The sequence below is a fragment of the Diplotaxodon limnothrissa genome, linkage group LG4, assembly GCF_057381915.1.
Source record: "Diplotaxodon limnothrissa isolate DT_005_m linkage group LG4, D_limnothrissa_male_GT1.1, whole genome shotgun sequence".
Classification (NCBI taxonomy): domain Eukaryota; kingdom Metazoa; phylum Chordata; class Actinopteri; order Cichliformes; family Cichlidae; genus Diplotaxodon; species Diplotaxodon limnothrissa.
This window is the reverse complement of record NC_140599.1, coordinates 2784085-2804107: the sequence shown is the minus strand read 5'-3', so window position 1 is coordinate 2804107 and position 20023 is coordinate 2784085. Positions and strand designations below refer to the sequence as shown.

Here is a 20023-nt window from a genome sequence, read left to right as displayed (position 1 = left end):
TGAATTTAAGATCCTCAGGCATTTTTCAATGTGACACCTATCTTCTTATTTGTTTAAGAAACTTACTATCAGCAACTAATCTAAGAGCCTCCAGTGATGTTTGCTGCTTCAATGTGTGCGTTTTAGCTTAGTGTGTGTTTGCAACTTATACAATGCTATGCGGTTGTTCAGTCTGACGTCACTAGCCGTGTCTGGGCCTAAACTCCGCTGCAGGTCCATATATCAAACGATCACTATGGCATTACTGAGAGTTGAAAAACAGTCTAAAGTCTTTCATCTTTAATAAAATGATCAGCGTTCTGCTCTACCAGGTGTAACAATTGAGTTTAACATCCAGGCATCCATGAAAACGGAATTTATGACATTTAACGGAGTTAGAAGTTAGCAGGGAGTTAGCTCGCTAGCTTCTATCTAAATACAATATAGCATGTCCTGACTGCGGGGTTTTGGAAACAAATTCAAACGTACAGCTCTGTTATCACTTCCAACATAAATGAAGACAGAAAACTAAACAGCAGTGACGTTTGTAGGGTTACTGAAGTTGGGCTAGCTGGTATATAATGATGTGCTACGTGACCGCTAGCGACACAGCTATGTTAGCATAATATAAACAAGCTAACTTTTTTTCCACTCGATAAAAGTTACCGTGAGTGTTCTCGGTGGTCAGGAACAAATGTAATCGCATGGCAGGATGCTGTAAAAGGACCAAACTTCAGCCAGGAGAACAACTGAGATAATCCATCCACAATACGAGGTTAGTCATTCATATACTGCTGCATGGGCTGGGCTGTAGTTACATCCTAAGGTTTTAAAAACTGACCTTAAATAAATGATTAGCGGTAATAAAAGCCGAGGGAGGTCAACAGTGATCACTGACTGTTTTAGGAGCTTTTTGAGATAGAAGAAAATATAAAACATTAAACATGTTAACAACACAAAAGCCATATTAAACGCAGACTACTTTAGGCCCGGAAGTAGGATTCGTCACGTCATCACTTAACCATTTTACACCACCAAGTGTAAATACTGTATTAACGTTCCTAAGCACACTAAAGCACAAAACTTTGGTTGGTATTGTGGGGAGAACCCTGACAATTTGACAGGGTTCTCTTTCTTTCTTTAATTTACAGAGTTGGAGTGTGCTGTAAGTGTTCTCAAAATGTAATGAAGACAAAGACACACACACACACACACACACACACACACACACACACACACACAAGGAAGAGGGCTATCATGTTGATTCATGTAGTTTAATAGAGGCTGATGTGTTTTATGTAATATATATGACGTTTCATATACTGCGGTGTCAGATACTGATATAAATGCCTTTGTTTGATTCACAGTTGAGGGTTTATCTCCCTTGTGAAAGAGGTTATGCTTTCTTCCATGCTAGTCTGTCTGCCAGCAGAAATGGATTTCTTGAAGTTTGGTGGACAGACTGGCCTTAGGCTAAGGGACAATTGATTTGATTATATCAATATTCCAGGCCATTTCTGCTATGAGATCAGGTCTTTTTTTGAGAACTATGTGAAAAAGAAGCTGTCTTTTTTCAAATCATATGCGTATGACAAATCTCTCAAATTTATAAAGTTATCAAATTATGAAGTTACCTCTTTTCCTCACTCTTTTAGTCACTTAAATACTAAATTGTAGCCTTATAATACTTTTGATTCCAGAGTATATGTCACGATCCTGGGCCATTTGGCTCAGCGTTTTGAGTGTATATATATTTTGATGTTTTTTGTCTTATATTTAAGTTCTTTAAGTTACCTAAGTTCTTTCCTGTCATGCCCAGGTTGTTGCTGTAGTTCATTGTTTCTTAGATTTCCTTTGTGTCTTCTCCTCTATGTTTAAGTCTCCCTTGCCTCTCATGTGTTTCATGTCTGTGTGTCTTATGTTGTCAAGTTCATGTTGTCACGTCTGTGTCTCATTATGTTTCCTGTTTTATTTTGAAGAGGTCCTGTGTTCTACGTTCAGTGTGTTTAGTTTTACTCCTCCCCCGTGACGTCGTTATGTTCATGTGTGTCAGCTGTTTCCCCATGTGTTGTCACTTCCCCTGATCACCTCCTGTGTATTTAGTCTGTGTGTTTTCAGCTATTCCTTGGTGGACCGTCTGTGGTTTTTCCACGCCATGTCATGCTTTCGGGTTTCCATATGACATTGCCATGTTTAGAGTCTTTCTTGTTTGTTTTTCTATTCACCAGGGTTTTTCATGGTTCATTTCACCTTTCTAGTTTACCCAGTTTAGGTTATTGTTTAGTTTTGCATTTTGTTGGCCATTTTATTTTTGTACCATTTTGTCTGCCTTAATAAACAGCTCATCTTCAGTTAAAGTTGAGTTTTAGTATGTCCGCACCTGGGTCCACTCTTCGCACTTCACACAGTTTGTCCCGGCAGACTGTGAGAGAACATGGACCCAGCGGACTTACAGCTGTATGCGTGAGGCTGCCTTCGCCCAGCTGAATGAAGAGCTCCGCTGGAAGCCGTGGCGCACTCCTGATTGTGAGCGCATATTCTGTGGAACTTGGCTAGCTCTCAAAGGTCCCTGGAGCTGCCGAAAACCCCCACCAGTCGCACCCAAGCTTCAGCCGCTTCAGGTGGGAGTGCTCCGTTTTTCTTCCGACGCTCCAGCTTCTGCGTTGCCGTCCCGCATGTCAGAGGCTCAGCTGTACGCCCAGGGCTTCCTTGCCTTGGAGGAAGCGACGCTCACGCCGCCGTCACTTTTCACCTGCTGAGCAACTCCCAGTGGTGACTTATAAGGACTGCCTTTCACACATTCCACCTGAACCCATGACTGAAAAGAACAATAAACTCACCCCAGACACTGTTGGAATCTCTCTTTTGGATGATGGTAAAATGGCCTGTATTTGTATAGCGCTTTTCTAGTCCCTAAGGACCCCAAAGCGCTTTACACAACCTGTCATCCACCCATTCACACACACATTCACACACTATGATGACATGGCTCCCTTTGAACAGGGAAAAATCAAAGACAATAGTCACTTGCCTGTAAGTGCTGTTAAAGGAAAAACTGTGAGCAATGTTACCAGGTCTAAGACACTCAGTTCAGGTTCTGTCAGTTCAGCTTTTGTCAGGGTGAGGTCAGCCAGTATACAGCCCATCTTTGGGCTGTGTAATGCCATCTGTCTTCCCCCTGAGAAAGCTGAGGTGGTTGTAAGCTTCATCCAGATAGTAGAGCCAAACTTATGGGCTCAAAATGTGGTCATAAATATTTTGTACTTGTAAAAAAGATTTGTATGTGTAAAAAAGATTTGTGTGTGCGTAAAAAAGATTTGTATGTGTAAAAAGAATTTGTGTGTGCGTAAAAAAGATTTGTATGTGTAAAAAGAATTTGTGTGTGCGTAAAAAAGATTTGTATGTGTAAAAAAGATTTGTGTGTGCGTAAAAAAGATTTGTATGTGTAAAAAAGATTTGTGTGTGCGTAAAAAAGATTTGTGTGTGGACTTAGAAAAAAAAACCCTGCAAGTTACAAGTACGGATTTTTGACCCTATTTTTCTTCCCTTCATCTGATTGGTCAATGTCATGTCAATCACAAATGTAACAATCCAATCAGAGAACAGATGGGTTTGGCTGTCGGAGGGGCGCTGTTTTGAACTGCAGGTCCTTGAAGGGTGATACCGTTTGAAGCTGGAGGATCGCTATATAAATATCCGATAGCAGCTAGGTCCCCTAACTTTCAGTAGCTGTTGAAAGGATAAAGTTGTGGTATATCAGTGGTTAGAAATAACATTATTACTTTAGGATTAGTTTAACACAAAGTCAGGGCTGACCCAGGACCATTGCTGTGAGTCACAGTGCGCAGCATAAAAGTCCTTTCACATCGGATGCAGGATACGCTGCTAATGCTAACTGCTAACTAAAAGCAAAGGATCCAGAATTTGTTACGCTGGCTGCTGGGCTCTGTGGGTTTTTGCAGCAGCTCTAACTGTACTAGATGCACCTGCTCCTTGTCTTTTCTATCTCTGACTTTATGTCCTCTACAAGAGTTTGTTTTTTTTGCTAGTTCTTCAAATGTTGGTTTCAATGTCTTGGAACAGATCATTGAGGGGCAACCAGAGTGGTTGATACCTACTCTTGTTATCTTGCTGTGTAATGCCATCTGTCTTCCCCCTGAGAAAGCTGAGGTGGTCGTAAGCTTCATCCAGACAGTAGAGCCAAACTTGACACAAGGGTGCTTGAGAACAGGTGAAAGGGATGTGATTATCCCTGCTGGACAGGCCACCTGGGTAAAGTGCCGGGTTCCATCAACCATCAATCCATCCGATTGTTTGGTGCTGTTTGAGGCTGATGAGGGTAATCAGGCCCTAGAGCAGTTGGATGTCTGGACAGGGTTAGCTGAAATACAGAATCCAGCTAAGCCGTACGTCACCATTGCTCTGAGTAACGACACCAAACATGTTATCACCTTGACGAGGAAGACAGCCCTGGGCACCTTACAGCTGGTTGAACGTATTGTGGAGGCCGAGGCCCCAAACTAGTCCCCACTTACCGTAACAGTTCGCGAGGTAACGGTGGAGCCAGCTGAACCTCTACCAACGTCACTGACTTTATGTCCTCTACAAGAGTTTGTTTTTTTTGCTAGTTCTTCAAATGTTCAATAAAAACATGTATGCTAATTCATAACGAAGAAAGCTTTGTAATGAAGACTGTCATTTCCAAAACACTGCCCGCCCCCACCCCGCGGTCCGCAGCGCTGTTGAAAAGGCTGTGGAAGTCCCTGTATTAAACACGTAGACCTGTGACACAAAAATCACCAAACTCGGACGACCACAGACTGTTTTCCTTCGTGGTGATGAAGGAAGTCAGCGACGTGATTGGACTTACCAGCCACATGCTGAATGTCTGTGGTAAACTCAGAAATGGCCGCCAACTGGCGCTGCTGGCGTGCGCTCCATGGGTCAGAGACCTTGGACATCGCAAACGTCAAAGGTTTGTGGTCAACGTACGCAGCAAAGTTGCGACCCTCGAGGAAAAAACGAAAATGCCGTGTCGCGAGGTGCAGGGCCAGCAACTCCCTGTCAAAAACACTGTACTTGTGTTCAGCATCCCGGAGCGTACGACTGAAAAAGGCGAGCGGTTGCCAGAGACCTGAAACCCGCTGTTCCAACACTCCGCCCACTGCCACGTCCGAGGCGTCGGTGGTCAACGCGATCTCCGCCGACGGAAGCGGGTGGGCCAGCAGGGCGGCGTCAGCCAGCGCAGACTTGGCTGCGGAAAACGCACGGACGCGTTCAGGCAGCCAGTCAACCGGATCTTTGGCTGTTTTACCTTTTAAGGCAGCATAGAGTGGCTGTAGCAGGTGGGCAGCTCTGGGGAGAAAGCGGTTGTAAAAATTTATCATCCCCAAGAACTCCTGCAACGCTTTAACCGACGTGGGACGCGGGAAAGCCGAAACGGCCTGGACTCTGTCGGGCAACGGAACCACACCTTCAGCGGAAATGCGGTGCCCGAGGAAATCCAGAACAGGCAACCCAAACTGGCACTTGGAAGGGTTGATGATCAGGCCGTGCGCTTCCAAACGCTGGAAAACCTGGCACAGATGGGACTCGTGCTGGCTCGCTGAGCAGCTGGCCACCAATATATCGTCCAGATAAACAAAAACGAACGGCAGCCCACGCAAAACGGAGTCCATCAGCCGCTGAAAGGTCTGGGCGGCACCTTTCAGGCCAAACGGCATGCGCAAAAACTCGAACAAGCCGAAGGGGGTAATGACAGCGGTTTTAGGAACGTCTTCGGGGTGCACGGGAACCTGGTGATACCCCCGCACCAAGTCAATTTTAGAAAAAATCGACGTTCCGGCGAGATTGGCAGAAAAATCCTGAATGTGGGGGATGGGGTAACGGTCATTCTCCGTGGCATTATTTAAACGGCGGAAATCTCCGCATGGCCGCCACCGACCGTCCGATTTGGGCACCATGTGAAGCGGAGAGGCCCATGCACTGTTCGAACGCTGTACAATGCCAAGGCGCTCCATGGCTGCAAACTCTTCCCGAGCGACGGACAGTTTCGCGGGGTCGAGGCGGCGCGCGCGCGCGAACACCGGGGGCCCGACCGTGGGAATATAATGCTCAACCCCATGCTTCGTTACCGTGCTAGAGAAATTAGGGACAGACAGCGATGGAAACTCTAAAAGCAAACGCTGAAAAGCATCCCCGGAGGTCACTACATTAGCCCGAATCAGGGGCTCGGAGGCCCGAGTAAAACAGGGTAGCGAAGAAAACGAGAGAGCATCGATTAAACGTCTGTTAGCGACATCGACAAGTAGTCCATGAGCACACAGGAAATCAGCACCCAAAATAGGTACAGAGCTAGCAGCAACAACAAAGTTCCACTGGAAATCCCGGCCATGAAAACAAACAGTCACCAACCTTTCCCCAAACGTTTTGATGGGAGAGCCGTTAGCTGCAATGAGCTGCGGCCCACAGTTCGCTGCTAGTCCGTCGGCAGCGGTAGGGGGAAGGAGGCTCTTCTGGGAGCCGGAGTCCACGAGAAAACGTCTCCCGGAGCGCGAGTCCTCTATGAAGAGCAGCCTTTCTGTATTGCCAGCGGTCGCGGCTGCTACGGCGCGCTGGCGGGTCAGTTTCTCTGGGCCGTGAAAGCGCAAGGCGGCAGGCAGCGACGCGCTCTGTCGCCAAAACGCTGATGGTAGAAACAGATGCTCTTTCCGCGGTGCCGGCGTGTAGCAATCCCTGCCGTCAGCAAGGGGGCGGATGCTCCGGGGGAGGCAGGTGGAGGCGTGGAAGGTGCCGCCGGCGTGTCCGTAGCCAGGGCGTGAACGTCGAAAGTGCGGCTAGCCAGGAGAATACGATCCGCTTCTTCAGCCAGGGAGCGATAATCCTTCGCAGGCAGAAGCGGAGAGTTCGTGAGGACAGCTCTCACGGCGGCCGGTAGTTGGCGAAGGAAGAGGTGCACGAAGAGGAAACCACCGTCATCCGGCCCGAGCAACGATAGCATGTTCTCCATGAGCTCGAGCGCGGTACCGCCACCCAAGCCTGACAGGTTGAGGAGCTTTTCGGCTCGTTCGGCGTCGGAGAGGGCATAGCGCCGAAGAAGCAGCTCTTTGAGGGCGGCGTATTTCCCGTGGGCGGGTGGGTCCCGGAGGAGCGCCATCGCGCGACGGGTGGCCAGCGGGTCGAGCGAGGCCACCACATGGTGATACTTCGTGTCGTCAGCCAAGATGCCGCGAAGGGCGAACAGAGCCTCCACGTGTACGAACCATGACGGGGGGTCATGGAGCCAAAAGTCCGGCAGTTTCAGCGCCACAGCGAACGTAGCTGCAACAGGAGGCGGAGGTCGGTGGCCGCTGATGCATCCATAGCGGAGTGTGCGTTATCTACGGCCCGTTGCATGCTCGAGTCAGGGGTCACCAATGTGGAGGTAAGCATCAACGACACAGCTCTCAGTTCTCACTCCTTCTTTATTCGTCTCCAACATCAACTGCGCATATCGCGCCACAAAACACAGGAACACACTTCCTCTACACTGGGTGTGAGTGGAGCCCTCTAGTGGTCCACCACAACACATACAAATCTTTTTTACGCACACACAAATTCTTTTTACACACACAAATTCTTTTTACACATACAAATCTTTTTTACGCACACACAAATTCTTTTTACACATACAAATCTTTTTTACGCACACACAAATCTTTTTTACACATACAAATCTTTTTTACAAGTACAAAATATTTATGACCACATTTTGAGCCCATACAAACTTGACACAAGGCGAGAGTGAGACACCACAGCAGTTTCTCTACCAGGTGATAGGGTTGAAGCAGCGGGTCCTCTTCACATCCAAAATGTCTGATGCAGGCATAAAGTACAATCCAGCTACTGTTCAGGATGTTTTCTTGCACTCGGTCTACCAGGGGCTTGGGTATAAGCACAGTAACATTAGTAACATTAGAGGTTAAAACCTCTGTTGTCAAGCAGAGAGGTGAGTGATGAAACAATCTTGCGCCACATAATGAGAATCACTAGCGAGGAAAGTGAGAGGCAAAAGAGAATAGGCTCGTCCCGTCGACAGAACACAACTAGCGCACATAGTGCTCAGTCTGAGCTCAACACCATCCAGGAATGTAGTAAGTAAGACCGACCAATTGACACGACCAAGACTGACCCGATTAAAGAACTCACAGCTAAAGTTAATGAGCTCGCTGGGCTGGTGGAGGCGATGAGACAACAGACTCTAGCACGAGCCTCAGACCTAGCAAACCCATACTCACAAAACAGGTCAAGAAACAGAAAAGACAAAACCTTTGGGTGTCCAAACTGTGTTGAACAGAACCGTCCAGATTGTTGCCATTGCTTCATCTGTGGGGAAGAGGGTCACAGGGTGGTTGGCTGCTTAAAAAAATCTAAGAACCAGGGAAACGTGAACCGGTCTCTGCAGTGGGGCGCCCAGTGACTGAGTCCAAAAGAGAGCCCTACAGTGAGCGCTTAAGGGAGGTGAGGACCCAACCGAGCCTTAACAGTAGCAAACCCAGTCTCCCCTCACCAGTCACATCAGAAGTAGTTAACTGGCAGCAGGGTGAGGCACTCGCTACGTCTGGTGTTATGGCACCACACACTAAACGTGGGGCAGTTGCTAAGCTAATCGGTAAGAAAGCTCTCATACAGCGTAATTTGAATGGCTTAGCAGTGAAAGCACTACTTGACACTGGTGTCGAGATTGGAAAGACAGATACTTGCCTGACTTAGTCATGCGACCTCTGTCAGAGACCATCGAGGAAATTGATGAGTTGAAAGTGTGCGCAGTCAATGGGGGAACCATACAATTTGATGGCTGGGTACCCATCATGATCAACTTACCGGGGGGTTAAGACCCAAGCCTCTCCGTCAGTACTCCGGTCCTCGTCAGTACCTTGCCAGTGGACAAACCATTGATTGGTTTCAATGTCTTGGAACAGATCATTGAGGGGCAACCAGAGTGGTTGATACCTACTCTTGTTATCTTGCTGTGTAATGCCATCTGTCTTCCCCCTGAGAAAGCTGAGGTGGTCGTAAGCTTCATCCAGACAGTAGAGCCAAACTTGACACAAGGGTGCTTGAGAACAGGTGAAAGGGATGTGATTATCCCTGCTGGACAGGCCACCTGGGTAAAGTGCCGGGTTCCATCAACCATCAATCCATCCGATTGTTTGGTGCTGTTTGAGGCTGATGAGGGTAATCAGGCCCTAGAGCAGTTGGATGTCTGGACAGGGTTAGCTGAAATACAGAATCCAGCTAAGCCGTACGTCACCATTGCTCTGAGTAACGACACCAAACATGTTATCACCTTGACGAGGAAGACAGCCCTGGGCACCTTACAGCTGGTTGAACGTATTGTGGAGGCCGAGGCCCCAAACTAGTCCCCACTTACCGTAACAGTTCGCGAGGTAACGGTGGAGCCAGCTGAACCTCTACCAACGTCATGGCATCCGCCAGTGAACCTTGAACATTTGGAGGAGGAACAAATAGAGATTGTTGAGAGAATGTTGTTCGATGAGTGCAGGGCCTTTGCGAGGGATGGGAATGATATTGTAATCCTGATCTGAAAATGGTGATAAGCCTAAAGGATGACATACCAGTGCAGAGAGCATATACTTCCATACGTAAGCCGCTGCTACGGAAGGTTAAAGAGTACGTGCAAGACCTCCTGGTGAAGGGATGGATAGTAAGATCCAAGTCCTCTTATGCTGCTCCCATCGTGTGTGTACGGAAGAAAGACGGTTCACTCCGTCTTTGCATAGACTACCGTCTATTGAACCAGAAAATGGTTCCGGACCGACACCCACTACCTCGGATACGCGACCTGCTTGACACCTTAGGGGGGTACTCCTGGTTCAGCATCCTTGATCAAGGCAAGGCTTACCACCAGGGGTTTGTGAATGAAGGCTCCCGCCATCTCACCGCCTTCACCACACCCTGGGCCCTATACGAATGGGTGAGAACCCCGTTCGGGCTCACTAATGCACCTGCCGCCTCCCAGAGAAGTATGGAAGAGATCTTAGGTTCGCTGAGGGATGACTGTTGCGTACCATAGCTTGACGACATCCGCTGTTACTCCCAGTCTTTTGAAACCCATGTCGAGGTGGTCCGCAAAGTGCTTCAGGTCCTACAGGTCCATGGTGTGAAGCTGTGGCCTGAGAAGTGTGAGCTTTTTAAAGAAGAAGTTTGTTATGTGGGGCGCTTAGTTAGCGCTGAGGGCATCAGGATTGACCCAAAGGATCTGGAGGCTGTCTTGGCTCTGAAGACCAAGTCACCACAGACAGTAGGTGATCTTAGGCGGGTCCTGGGCTTCTTTAGCTACTCTCGCTCTTTCATACAGAACTTTTCGAGGATAGCTCAGCCACTGTACGAGCTACCCCAGAGCAAATCTTCAGAACGGCCCACTCATGGCCGTCAGAGTAAAACCAAAGGGCCCCAGATGCCATCGAGGGCGCCCATAGACTGGACTCCTGAGCATCAGAGGGTACTGGAACAACTGGTCGACATGCTAGTCCATCCTCCAGTGCTAGCATATCCAGACTTTGACCAACCCTTTGTTTTGCACACTGATGCATCCGAGCAGGAACTGGGCGCTGTGCTCTACCAACAGCAGGGCGGGAAGTTGTGCGTCATTGGCTATGGGTCACGAACCCTGTCGCCTGCTGAACAGAACTACCACCTGCACAGTGGCAAGTTGGAGTTCCTGGCTCTTAAATGGGCAGTGTGCGAAAAGTTCAGAGATTATCTACGCACCACACTTCACCATTTACACAGACAATAACCTGCTTACGTATATCATGAGCACAGCTAAGATTAACGCAGTCGGTCATCGATAGGTCGGGAAATTGTCAGATTTCCAATTTAGCATCAAATACAGGCCAGGAAAAACAAACATAGATGCCGACACACTGTCCCGCATTCCTCTGGGTGTGAACAACCTTGCGTCAGTGTGTACCGAAGAGTTGTCACAGGAGGTGGTAAGAGGGGCTTGGGAGGGAGCAAGAGTAGCCCAGCAGAAAGAAGTTGCGTGGGCGGCTGTCCTTTTGGCTTCCTCTCAGGACGTCATGCTGCAGCCAGGCGCGGCTCTCCAGGAAGTCAAACCTGATGACCTGATGCAGGCACAAAGGGATGACCCCACGATGAAGGAGGTCATCAGACTTAAAGAGTCTAATGTCAGACTCAGTGAGAGTAAGAGGAGGTCGTTAGAAGGATCTGCTTGTAAACTCCTCCGCTAGTGGGACCGATTACACCTCAAAAATGGAATCTTGTGCAGACGAACACCCGAACAAAAACAACTAGTCCTACCTCTCCTGTACCAGCCTATGGTACTGAAACATCTTCATGACCAGATGGGTCATGTCGGTACTGAGAGGGTCCTTCATCTCGCACGAGAGAGGTTCTATTGGCCTCATATGAAGAGGTGCATAGAGGACTACGTCACTATGAAATACTGTTGCATTAAACAAAAGAAACCCACAGTTCATGTGCGTGCACCCATGGGCAACCTGAAGTCCAACTCACCGCTTGAACTTGTATGTACAGACTACCTACATCTTGAGAAAAGCAAAGGCGTGTATGAATACATTTTGGTGATGGTCGACCACTTTACACGGTTCGCTCAGGCCTACCCAACCAAGAACAAATCCGGGCGGACTGCAGCCGAGCAGATCTACAATGATTTTATACCTCGCTTTGGGTTCCCCAACAAACTCCATCACGATCAGAGGCGAGAGTTCGAAAATGAGCTCTTCCGAACTCTTGGGCAGCTCTCAGGGGTTGGTCATTCTCGGACATCCCCATACCACCCCCAGAGTAATCCCGCAGAACGATTCAACCGCACCTTGCTGCAGATGTTGCGTACCCTGACAGACAAAGAAAAGGAAACATGGAACGATCATCTCCCACAGGTTGTACACACGTATAACTGTACTCGTCATGAGTCCACTGGTTATTCCCCACATTTCTTGCTTTTTGGCTGTCACCCCCGCCTTCCGGTGGATCTTTTGTTTGGCCTGGTTGAGGAAACTGAACCAGTGTCGCACAGGGGGTATGCCGAAAAGTGGCGTAAGAGAATGACAGAGGCCTATCAGGTTGCCACCAAAAATAGCCTCTTGGCTAGTGCTAAGGGGGAGTCGTACTATGATCAGAAGGTGAGGGGAGTGGTACCGAAATCAGGGGACAGAGTGTTGGTGAGGAACTTAGGCGAGCGTGGTGGACCCGGCAAATTATGCTCCTACTGGGAGAACAGGATATATGTGGTCAAGGAACAGGTTTCGGATAACCCAGTGTATGTCGTCCATCCAGAGGGTAATGACCAGGGAAGAACTCAGACCCTGCACCGAAACTTGCTCCTGTTGGTCAATGATTTGCCAGTAGAGTTCCCACCACAACCAACTAAACTAACCTTAAGATCGACACACAAACAGACCAATGATCGAGTGAGGTGTAAAGACAGGGAAGGACGGATAGAAAATGCTGAGACCTTTGATTCAGATGATGATCCGGGCAGTGGCTATTAGTTGAGGGTACCACCGACCCAGGCTGAGTTCAGAACAACTGTCCCTTCCGAGAAACAGGCTGTCAGCCAGGACAGAATGGAACCAGGGACGCAGACACAGGCTTGGTTTGAAGGAGAATCTGTTCTGAGCCCGAGGGATCTTGAAGAGCCAAGACGAAGGACGCCTGTAACAGATGCCGAGGACATTGCTGAGAACCTGTCAGAGATGGCTGGGGCCCACGGGGAAAGTCGACTATGAAAAGAGGGTCCCATGGCACCTGAGACTGGGGATGAAGTTGAGACTTACCAGTATGACCACGAGAGGAGTGACAGTTCGGCAGCCCTTAACTTGCCTCAGTCGGAAGTAGAACCCGAGTCACCTCGACATGAGTGAGCAGGCAGCAGACTCTCCGTTGAACTCACCTGCCCCACTGAGGCAATCCACCCGACAGAGGCGTCCAGGCCAAATGCTAACCTATTCATCTCTAGGCCATCCAACATACCAGTCATGGCCCACTGTAAACATGGTAGATACTTACCTCGTGCCTTTGGCTGCCTTGTGGCCCCCACAACCTAGCTTATCTTCATTCCAAGGCCCACTGGTTGTCCAGATACCATATCTATCTCTTTTCTACCCCATATGTAGCTATTAGGAAGAAGCCATAAGCTATGGTGGTTACCTAATCCCAGAGAACCAAACATTCCTAAGTGCTTGAAGTTTTAATTTAAGGGTTTTGATTATTCACTGTGTGAGATTTGATAAGAATACAGAGACTGTAAGTGCAAATTTGTTTCAAGTGTCAGGAGCCACTTTTGTTGTAGGTGAGCGTGTGGCACCCCTGTGAGGGAAAGACCACATTAATATTATTTTGTGTAAAACACTCATGTAACGGGACATTCTTCATTACTATTGTCACAGGCTGGGTCTCTGACCCAGCGCTCTGAGTTCATGTTTGTATTTGTCTCATTTTGTCATGTGATTAGTTTTGTGTCATTTCCTATCTGTCTTTAGTTTGGGCAGTTATTGTTTATTGTTCCTCTGGTTTTCTATGTTTTGGGGTTTTGCATTTATTCATCACGTATTAGGTCTGTTAAGTTGTGTTGTCATGTTTAGTTTTAGTATTTCCTGTTTTATTCTGACAGTGTCATGTGTTCTTTGTTCATTGTATTTAGCTTTCCTCTCCTGGTCCTGTCATTAGGTTTATGTCAGTCAGCTGTTCCCCCATGTGTCTCCACTTCCCCTGATCACCTCATGTATGTATTTAAGCCCTTTGTTTTCTGCATGCCATTGTCGGGTCGTCTGTTTATTTTGACCTTAGTCTTAGTCTTTGTTAGTTTTCCTCACCCTCAGTCATAGTTATGGTTTTCGTCTGTCAGTTCTACATTAGTCTTAGTCATAGTCTTTGCCTGTTATTTTCCACCACAGTTATAGTTATTGTCACGGTTCGGGGCAGCGGCCGTGTGAAGAGTGGAAGGAGGACTCAAATGCAGCACTTATTCAGACGTGAAGGGTGATTTATTAACAATACCAGACAAAGTGGAGATGGCAAACAGAACTAAGGACGAACTAAACTGGGATAAACTACACAAAGGAGTGGCAAACCTGAACATGAAGGGAGAACAGCAGGGAGAGCACGCAGGGGATTTCACAAGGTATGAATACAGACGACGCGACAAGGAGCAGAGGAAAACACACACTATAAGTACACAGAGACACTGGGAAATCACACACAGGTGGGAGACACAGCTGGACCTGGTTAACCTGACGAGACAGGGGAACACTGACACCAGGGACCAATAGAGGGAGCACAAACTCAGAACCCAGTACCTAAAATCCCAAAACACAAACCATCCCAAAACAGCCCATGAATAATAAAGAGAATAATAACAATAAAGAACACAAACACAAAGTCACCGAGTCATGGTCGCAGGACCATGACAGTACCCCCCCCCCTCAAGGGCTGTCCCCCGACAGCCACAGAAACACACCACCAGATCCGGGCGGGCGGCAGGGGGCGCAGGACGGAGGGACCGGGCCATGACCAAAGATGGAGGCCCCAGAGTCCCAAAAAAAAAAAAAAAAAAAAAAAAAAGGCACACAACACTCACAGGGGAGCAGAGTCCGAAACACAGTTCAGGTGGCCGGCCCGGGGCCCGATAACACAGGAGGCCAGGATAGGACAGTTCAGGAGGCCGGCCACGAAGAAGGCCGTGGAGGCGCACAAAAGGTTCAGGAGGCCGGCCGTGCGGAAGGCAACGGCGGCCACTCAGGCGAAGAGGGTCTGGGGGCCGGCCGTGCAGAAGGCAACGGTGACCACTCAGGCGAAGAGGGTCCGGGGGCCGGCCGTGCGGAAGGCAACGGCGGCCGCTCAGGCAATGGCGGTCCGGGGGCCGGCCGTGCGGAAGGCAACGGCGGCCAGTCAGGCGACGGCGCCCGGCCAGTAGCCTAGCCAGCGGTCTAGAAAACGGCCGTTTAGCTCCAGACCCAAACGAGGCTGGGCCAGGCGAGGCTGAAGGCACGGAAGCCGGGGCCGCAGCGGGCGAAGATGCTGAAGACGCTGCTGCAGGCGATGATGCGGATGCTGAAGACGCTGCTGCAGGCGATGGTGCGGATGCTGAAGACGCTGCTGCAGGCGATGGTGCGGATGCTGAAGACGCTGCTGCAGGCGAAGATGCAGACACGAAGGCTGGACCAGACGAAGATGCAGACACGAGGGCTGGACCAGACGAAGATGCAGACACGAAGGCTGGACCAGACGAAGACGCAGACACGAAGGCTGGACCAGACGAGGACGCAGACACGAAGGCTAGACCAGACGAAGACGCAGACACGAAGGCTGGACCAGACGAAGACGCAGACACGAAGGCTGGACCAGACGAGGACGCAGACACGAAGGCTGGGCCAGGCGAGGCTGAAGGCACGGAAGCCGGGGCCGCAGCGGGCGAAGATGCTGAAGACGCTGCTGCAGGCGATGATGCGGATGCTGAAGACGCTGCTGCAGGCGATGATGCGGATGCTGAAGACGCTGCTGCAGGCGATGGTGCGGATGCTGAAGACGCTGCTGCAGGCGATGGTGCGGATGCTGAAGACGCTGCTGCAGGCGAAGATGCAGACACGAAGGCTGGACCAGACGAAGATGCAGACACGAGGGCTGGACCAGACGAAGATGCAGACACGAAGGCTGGACCAGACGAAGACGCAGACACGAAGGCTGGACCAGACGAGGACGCAGACACGAAGGCTGGACCAGACGAAGACGCAGACACGAAGGCTGGACCAGACGAAGACGCAGACACGAAGGCTGGACCAGACGAGGACGCAGACACGAAGGCTGGGCCAGGCGAGGCTGAAGGCACGGAAGCCGGGGCCGCAGCGGGCGAAGATGCTGAAGACGCTGCTGCAGGCGATGATGCGGATGCTGAAGATGCTGCTGCAGGCGATGGTGCGGATGCTGAAGACGCTGCTGCAGGCGATGGTGCGGATGCTGAAGACGCTGCTGCAGGCGAAGATGCAGACACGAAGGCTGGACCAGACGAAGATGCAGACACGAGGGCTGGACCAGACGAAGATGCAGACACGAGGGCTGGACCAGATGAAGATGCAGACACGAAGGCTGGACCAGACGAAGACGCAGACACGAAGGCTGGACCAGATGAAGATGCAGACACGAAGGCTGGACCAGACGAAGACGCAGACACGAAGGCTGGACCAGACGAGGACGCAGACACGAAGGCTGGACCAGATGAGGACGCAGACACGAAGGCTGGACCAGACGAGGGTGAAGCTGGGCCGGGCGAGGACGAAGCTGTAGCTGAAGCCGGGCCAGGCGAGGATGAAGCTGAAGCTGGACCAGGCGAGGATGAAGCTGGGCCAGGCGTGGATGAAACCGGGCCAGGCGTGGATGAAACCGGGCCAGGCGTGGATGAAACCGGGCCAGGCGAGGATGAAGCCGGGCCAGGCGAGGCTGCGTCCTCAGGGTGAGGCGTGGCAGTAGCAGGTGGTAGCGCTGCAGGTGGTGGTACTGCAGGAGGTGGCGCTGCAGCCACGGGTGGTGAAGCAGCCACAGGTGGAGAAGCAGCCACAGGTCACAGAAGTCAATTCGCCTGTCCGCCGAATTTGAAGTCAATTTAGGATACTTTCCTTTAATAAACGGTAAGCATTATACATATGTTCCTCACTTGGCTTGCTGTTTGTTTGCTAGCGATATGCTACTTGACGACAGCATTAGCTAACCAGTGTTCTCTAGACCAGCGTTCCCCAACTTTTTGGGTGTTTCGTGGCCCGGGGGTTGGGTCAGGCAAAATTGCAGTAGCTTCCCTGATCATTTTACAAACATAAGTGAAGAGAATCTGGACTAAAAGGCCTAGACTTATGGTTGTGTGCTGAATCTATGAATCAAACTATCACCTGGAAACATAATTAACTGGTCCATAGCTGTGAAACTGGACATGAGTTCTTGATTCTATGGAGATTAACAGTAATCCAGAAATTTACAAATTTGTCCCAGGGGCATCGCGTAAATGTTGTCCCTGGGACATCGCGTAAATGTTGTCCCTGGGACATCGCGTAAATGTTGTCCCTGGGACATTGTGTAAATGTTGTCCCTGGGACATCGCGTAAATGTTGTCCCTGGGACATCATGTAGAAGTTGCCCTGGGACATCGTGTAGATGTTGTCCCTGGGACATCGTGTAAATGTTGTCCCAGGGACATCGTGTAGATGTTGTCCCTGGGACATCGTGTGATAGCTTGTAAATAATGGAATGAAAATTATTGATTGTTATTAACTTGTGAAAAAGAAGTGTAACAAATCCACATGTTATGTTCTTACACCCTTACAGAAACTGTGACTCCTTCACAATGTCAGGTAAATGTCAACTCATGTTGAATAATCAACCAATCAAGCCTTTTATTATCACATGCAATGTTACACGTACAACTGCAATGAAAATTTCACCCCCTTCTGACCATACATATATTGCTTAAACATCACATTGGGAAGACAGGTCGGAAACAGTTAGGAAGGTCAGAAAACAATTTAATTAATAGATGAGGGGAGAGGAGGAGAAAAAAGAACTACAACCAGACAAAGCTCCTAGAAGACTGAAATGGATGATGGTTGCAGCATGCAAAAAGAAAATGATATCTGTTGACTACAGCATATGCTTTCTCACAGATTACCTTGTGGGAGTAGCTGGACCAAACTCTATTGGTATTTCAAGTTTGAAATCCCTGTTTGACCAGACTAACATTTCAGATGAGGTACCTCTTGACATAAAAATCCTTTTATGTTGTCATAAAACTAATGTTAAATTCTGCTTTAAATACACTTTATTGTACAATTTACTTAATGAATCGTATTCCTTAGTTCTGTTTTTATTTATATGTATTTATTTATTTGTTTTATAAGGTAATAGATGGCCTAATCTATTTGCAGTGTGAGGTATGTTGAAAAGCTTGTTTGATCATAATGACATAGCATGTTTACGTTTTTTGTAATGTATTTGAAAACATAGGTGTATTTATGTTATTTTTATAGAATTTCCCTCACATTTATCCAATACCAAGCCAAATCACTGGAAAATTTTTGGATGGGTCCACAAGAGCACAAAGTGCATACTTTTTGAAGGTATGACTTGGACTGTGGTAACTATGTTCTTATCACAAAGGGTTTATAAGTTGCCACTATAAACAAACAGCATTTTCCAAAATTGAAGCCTTGTCAGAAGAACCTGAAAAATACCTTTCTGAAACCTTTTCTGTGTAAAGACTTGTTCAAAAGCAATGCACACAGATTAAAACATTTCTGTCTTGGCCAACTGATAAAGAACACCAAAAATTTAGTGGTGCGTGTTGAGTCTGTGGTCTTGATTTGTTTTGTACACACTATAGAAATTAATTAATGTAAACAAAAAATGACACTTTCTATATGTTTGTGTATCTGCAGAATTAATCACAAGTCTCACCTGACAAGCTTTCGCAGTTTTGCAGTGTCATTCTTGACAGAAAAACATACTTGTCACATTCTTTTTATTTCCAGAAAAACATCTTTCAGATGTATGAGAAATTGATTGGAGCCTGTCTGGAAAACGGCAGCCACTGGACCTTGTTTGCAAGTTGCACAGATTTTGCACTCTCTCTAGTGCATGATACTTTTCAGTGTCCCTCATTAGGAAAGCTCAAGGCCCAAGCCTACCATATCCATCTTTTTACAAAACAGTTTTGTGACATACCCAAGAGGACCATAGTCTATATGAATTCATTTGGCGAGTCGGAGGTCAGAAAAAGTGCGGTGTTGAAAAACTGGAGGTAATTAATTAACATATTTAACATAACATATTTAATTTAATTGAAATCATTACCGAACGTGGTTATTGATTTCTCTATATGCTTTTTATTTGTAATAACTGCGATCTCTCAGCTCATTTGCTTCAGCAAGAGGCTGCGCTGGAGAGTGGACCTTGTCACATGTGAGCCACCCACATCAACAGGATGGGAACTCATGTGGAGTGCATGTCATAATGGTACTGAAAACTATAGCTTTTACCTATATAAGTAATGTTTACATTTTTGCCTATTCAGTTTTTAAAGCCTTAGAGGCAGGATGGTAAAATCTCAAATTTTTTTGTAGATTGAACCATTTCAGCAGTAATGCTTTGCTTTGGTTGCTGTTTTTTTTTTTTTTTTTTTTCTCGGGGGGGGGGGGGGGGGGGGGGGGGGGTTAAAAACAAACAAACATTTCTTTGTTAATCTAATTCTTTTTGTTCTTTTTTTTTTTTTTTCTTCTTCGTCAATTATTAGTTTGCCCAATCTCTCATTGACGGTAAAACACAAGTGGAGGAGTACAACACTGAAATCACAAAGCTCAGGTCCCGACTTTGCCACTACTTATTTTCCTCAATAGGTACAGATAAAATTAGCTGCCTTCTTTTTCTCTAACATTGGAAAATGTAACTTGTACTTAAACAAATTATATTTTGCAGATCGAACTAGGAAGTGCAGTCAGTGCTGGTTCATGATTGCAGCCAAAGACCGGGTACACTATGACATGTCCTTAGCCATATAGATTGTTTATTTAATGGACTTTGTTCATTTGTTTTTTGTTTGTTTATTTCTTCTTCTTCTTTTTTTTTTTTTAATTCACAGGTGCAGTGCCAGAAATGTGGTGCCTACAAGCACATGCGTTGTTCAAAGTCTGTTTGTGGCATCTGTATCTTCTGTGAGAGTAAGTCACAATATAACTAAACAATGTCCAAAAATGTTTAAAGTGAAATTTTTTTTCGTAATTTTGCCTTTGCACACCAGGACTGTGTAATTAAAGTGGACGTTTCAAGATCCAGTTTTTACACAAAACTATTTTAGACATAACTGTGTCGTATTGTGGGGATTTCTCTTCACAATTAAATTGATATAGTGCTGTTTATATCATTCTTCTTTATGTAACAGCACAGTGCAGCACAGCAGAGGGAAAGGAGTTGTGCAGCATAGTAGGTGGCTATACAGGAGGAGCAATAGAAGTAGCCAGTG

At 47.8% G+C, this 20023-nt stretch overlaps 1 protein-coding gene across 1 annotated transcript; it reads left to right on the top strand.

Annotated features, from left to right (window-relative positions):
* The first annotated feature begins 17230 nt into the window (after positions 1-17230).
* Positions 17231-19562, top strand: LOC146633018 (uncharacterized). The gene is made up of 8 exons (XM_085351944.1): positions 17231-17758; positions 17907-17939; positions 18036-18125; positions 18537-18608; positions 18717-18805; positions 18918-19020; positions 19298-19400; positions 19480-19562. The coding sequence occupies exons 1-8, from the start codon at positions 17546-17548 to the stop codon at positions 19560-19562; spliced, it is 786 nt and encodes a 261-aa protein (XP_085208070.1). The 5' UTR covers positions 17231-17545.
* The last annotated feature ends 461 nt before the right edge of the window (positions 19563-20023 follow it).

Bases quoted from the DNA above. Each gene is read 5' to 3' on its own strand.
- LOC146633018 (XM_085351944.1), top strand. From the start codon at position 17,546: ATGAGGGGAGAGGAGGAGAAAAAAGAACTACAACCAGACAAAGCTCCT. The intron at 17,940-18,035 runs GTATGTTGAAAA...TTATTTTTATAG, and splicing joins TAATCTATTTGCAGTGTGAG to AATTTCCCTCACATTTATCC. The intron at 18,609-18,716 runs GCAAGTTGCACA...TTTACAAAACAG, and splicing joins GCAGCCACTGGACCTTGTTT to TTTTGTGACATACCCAAGAG.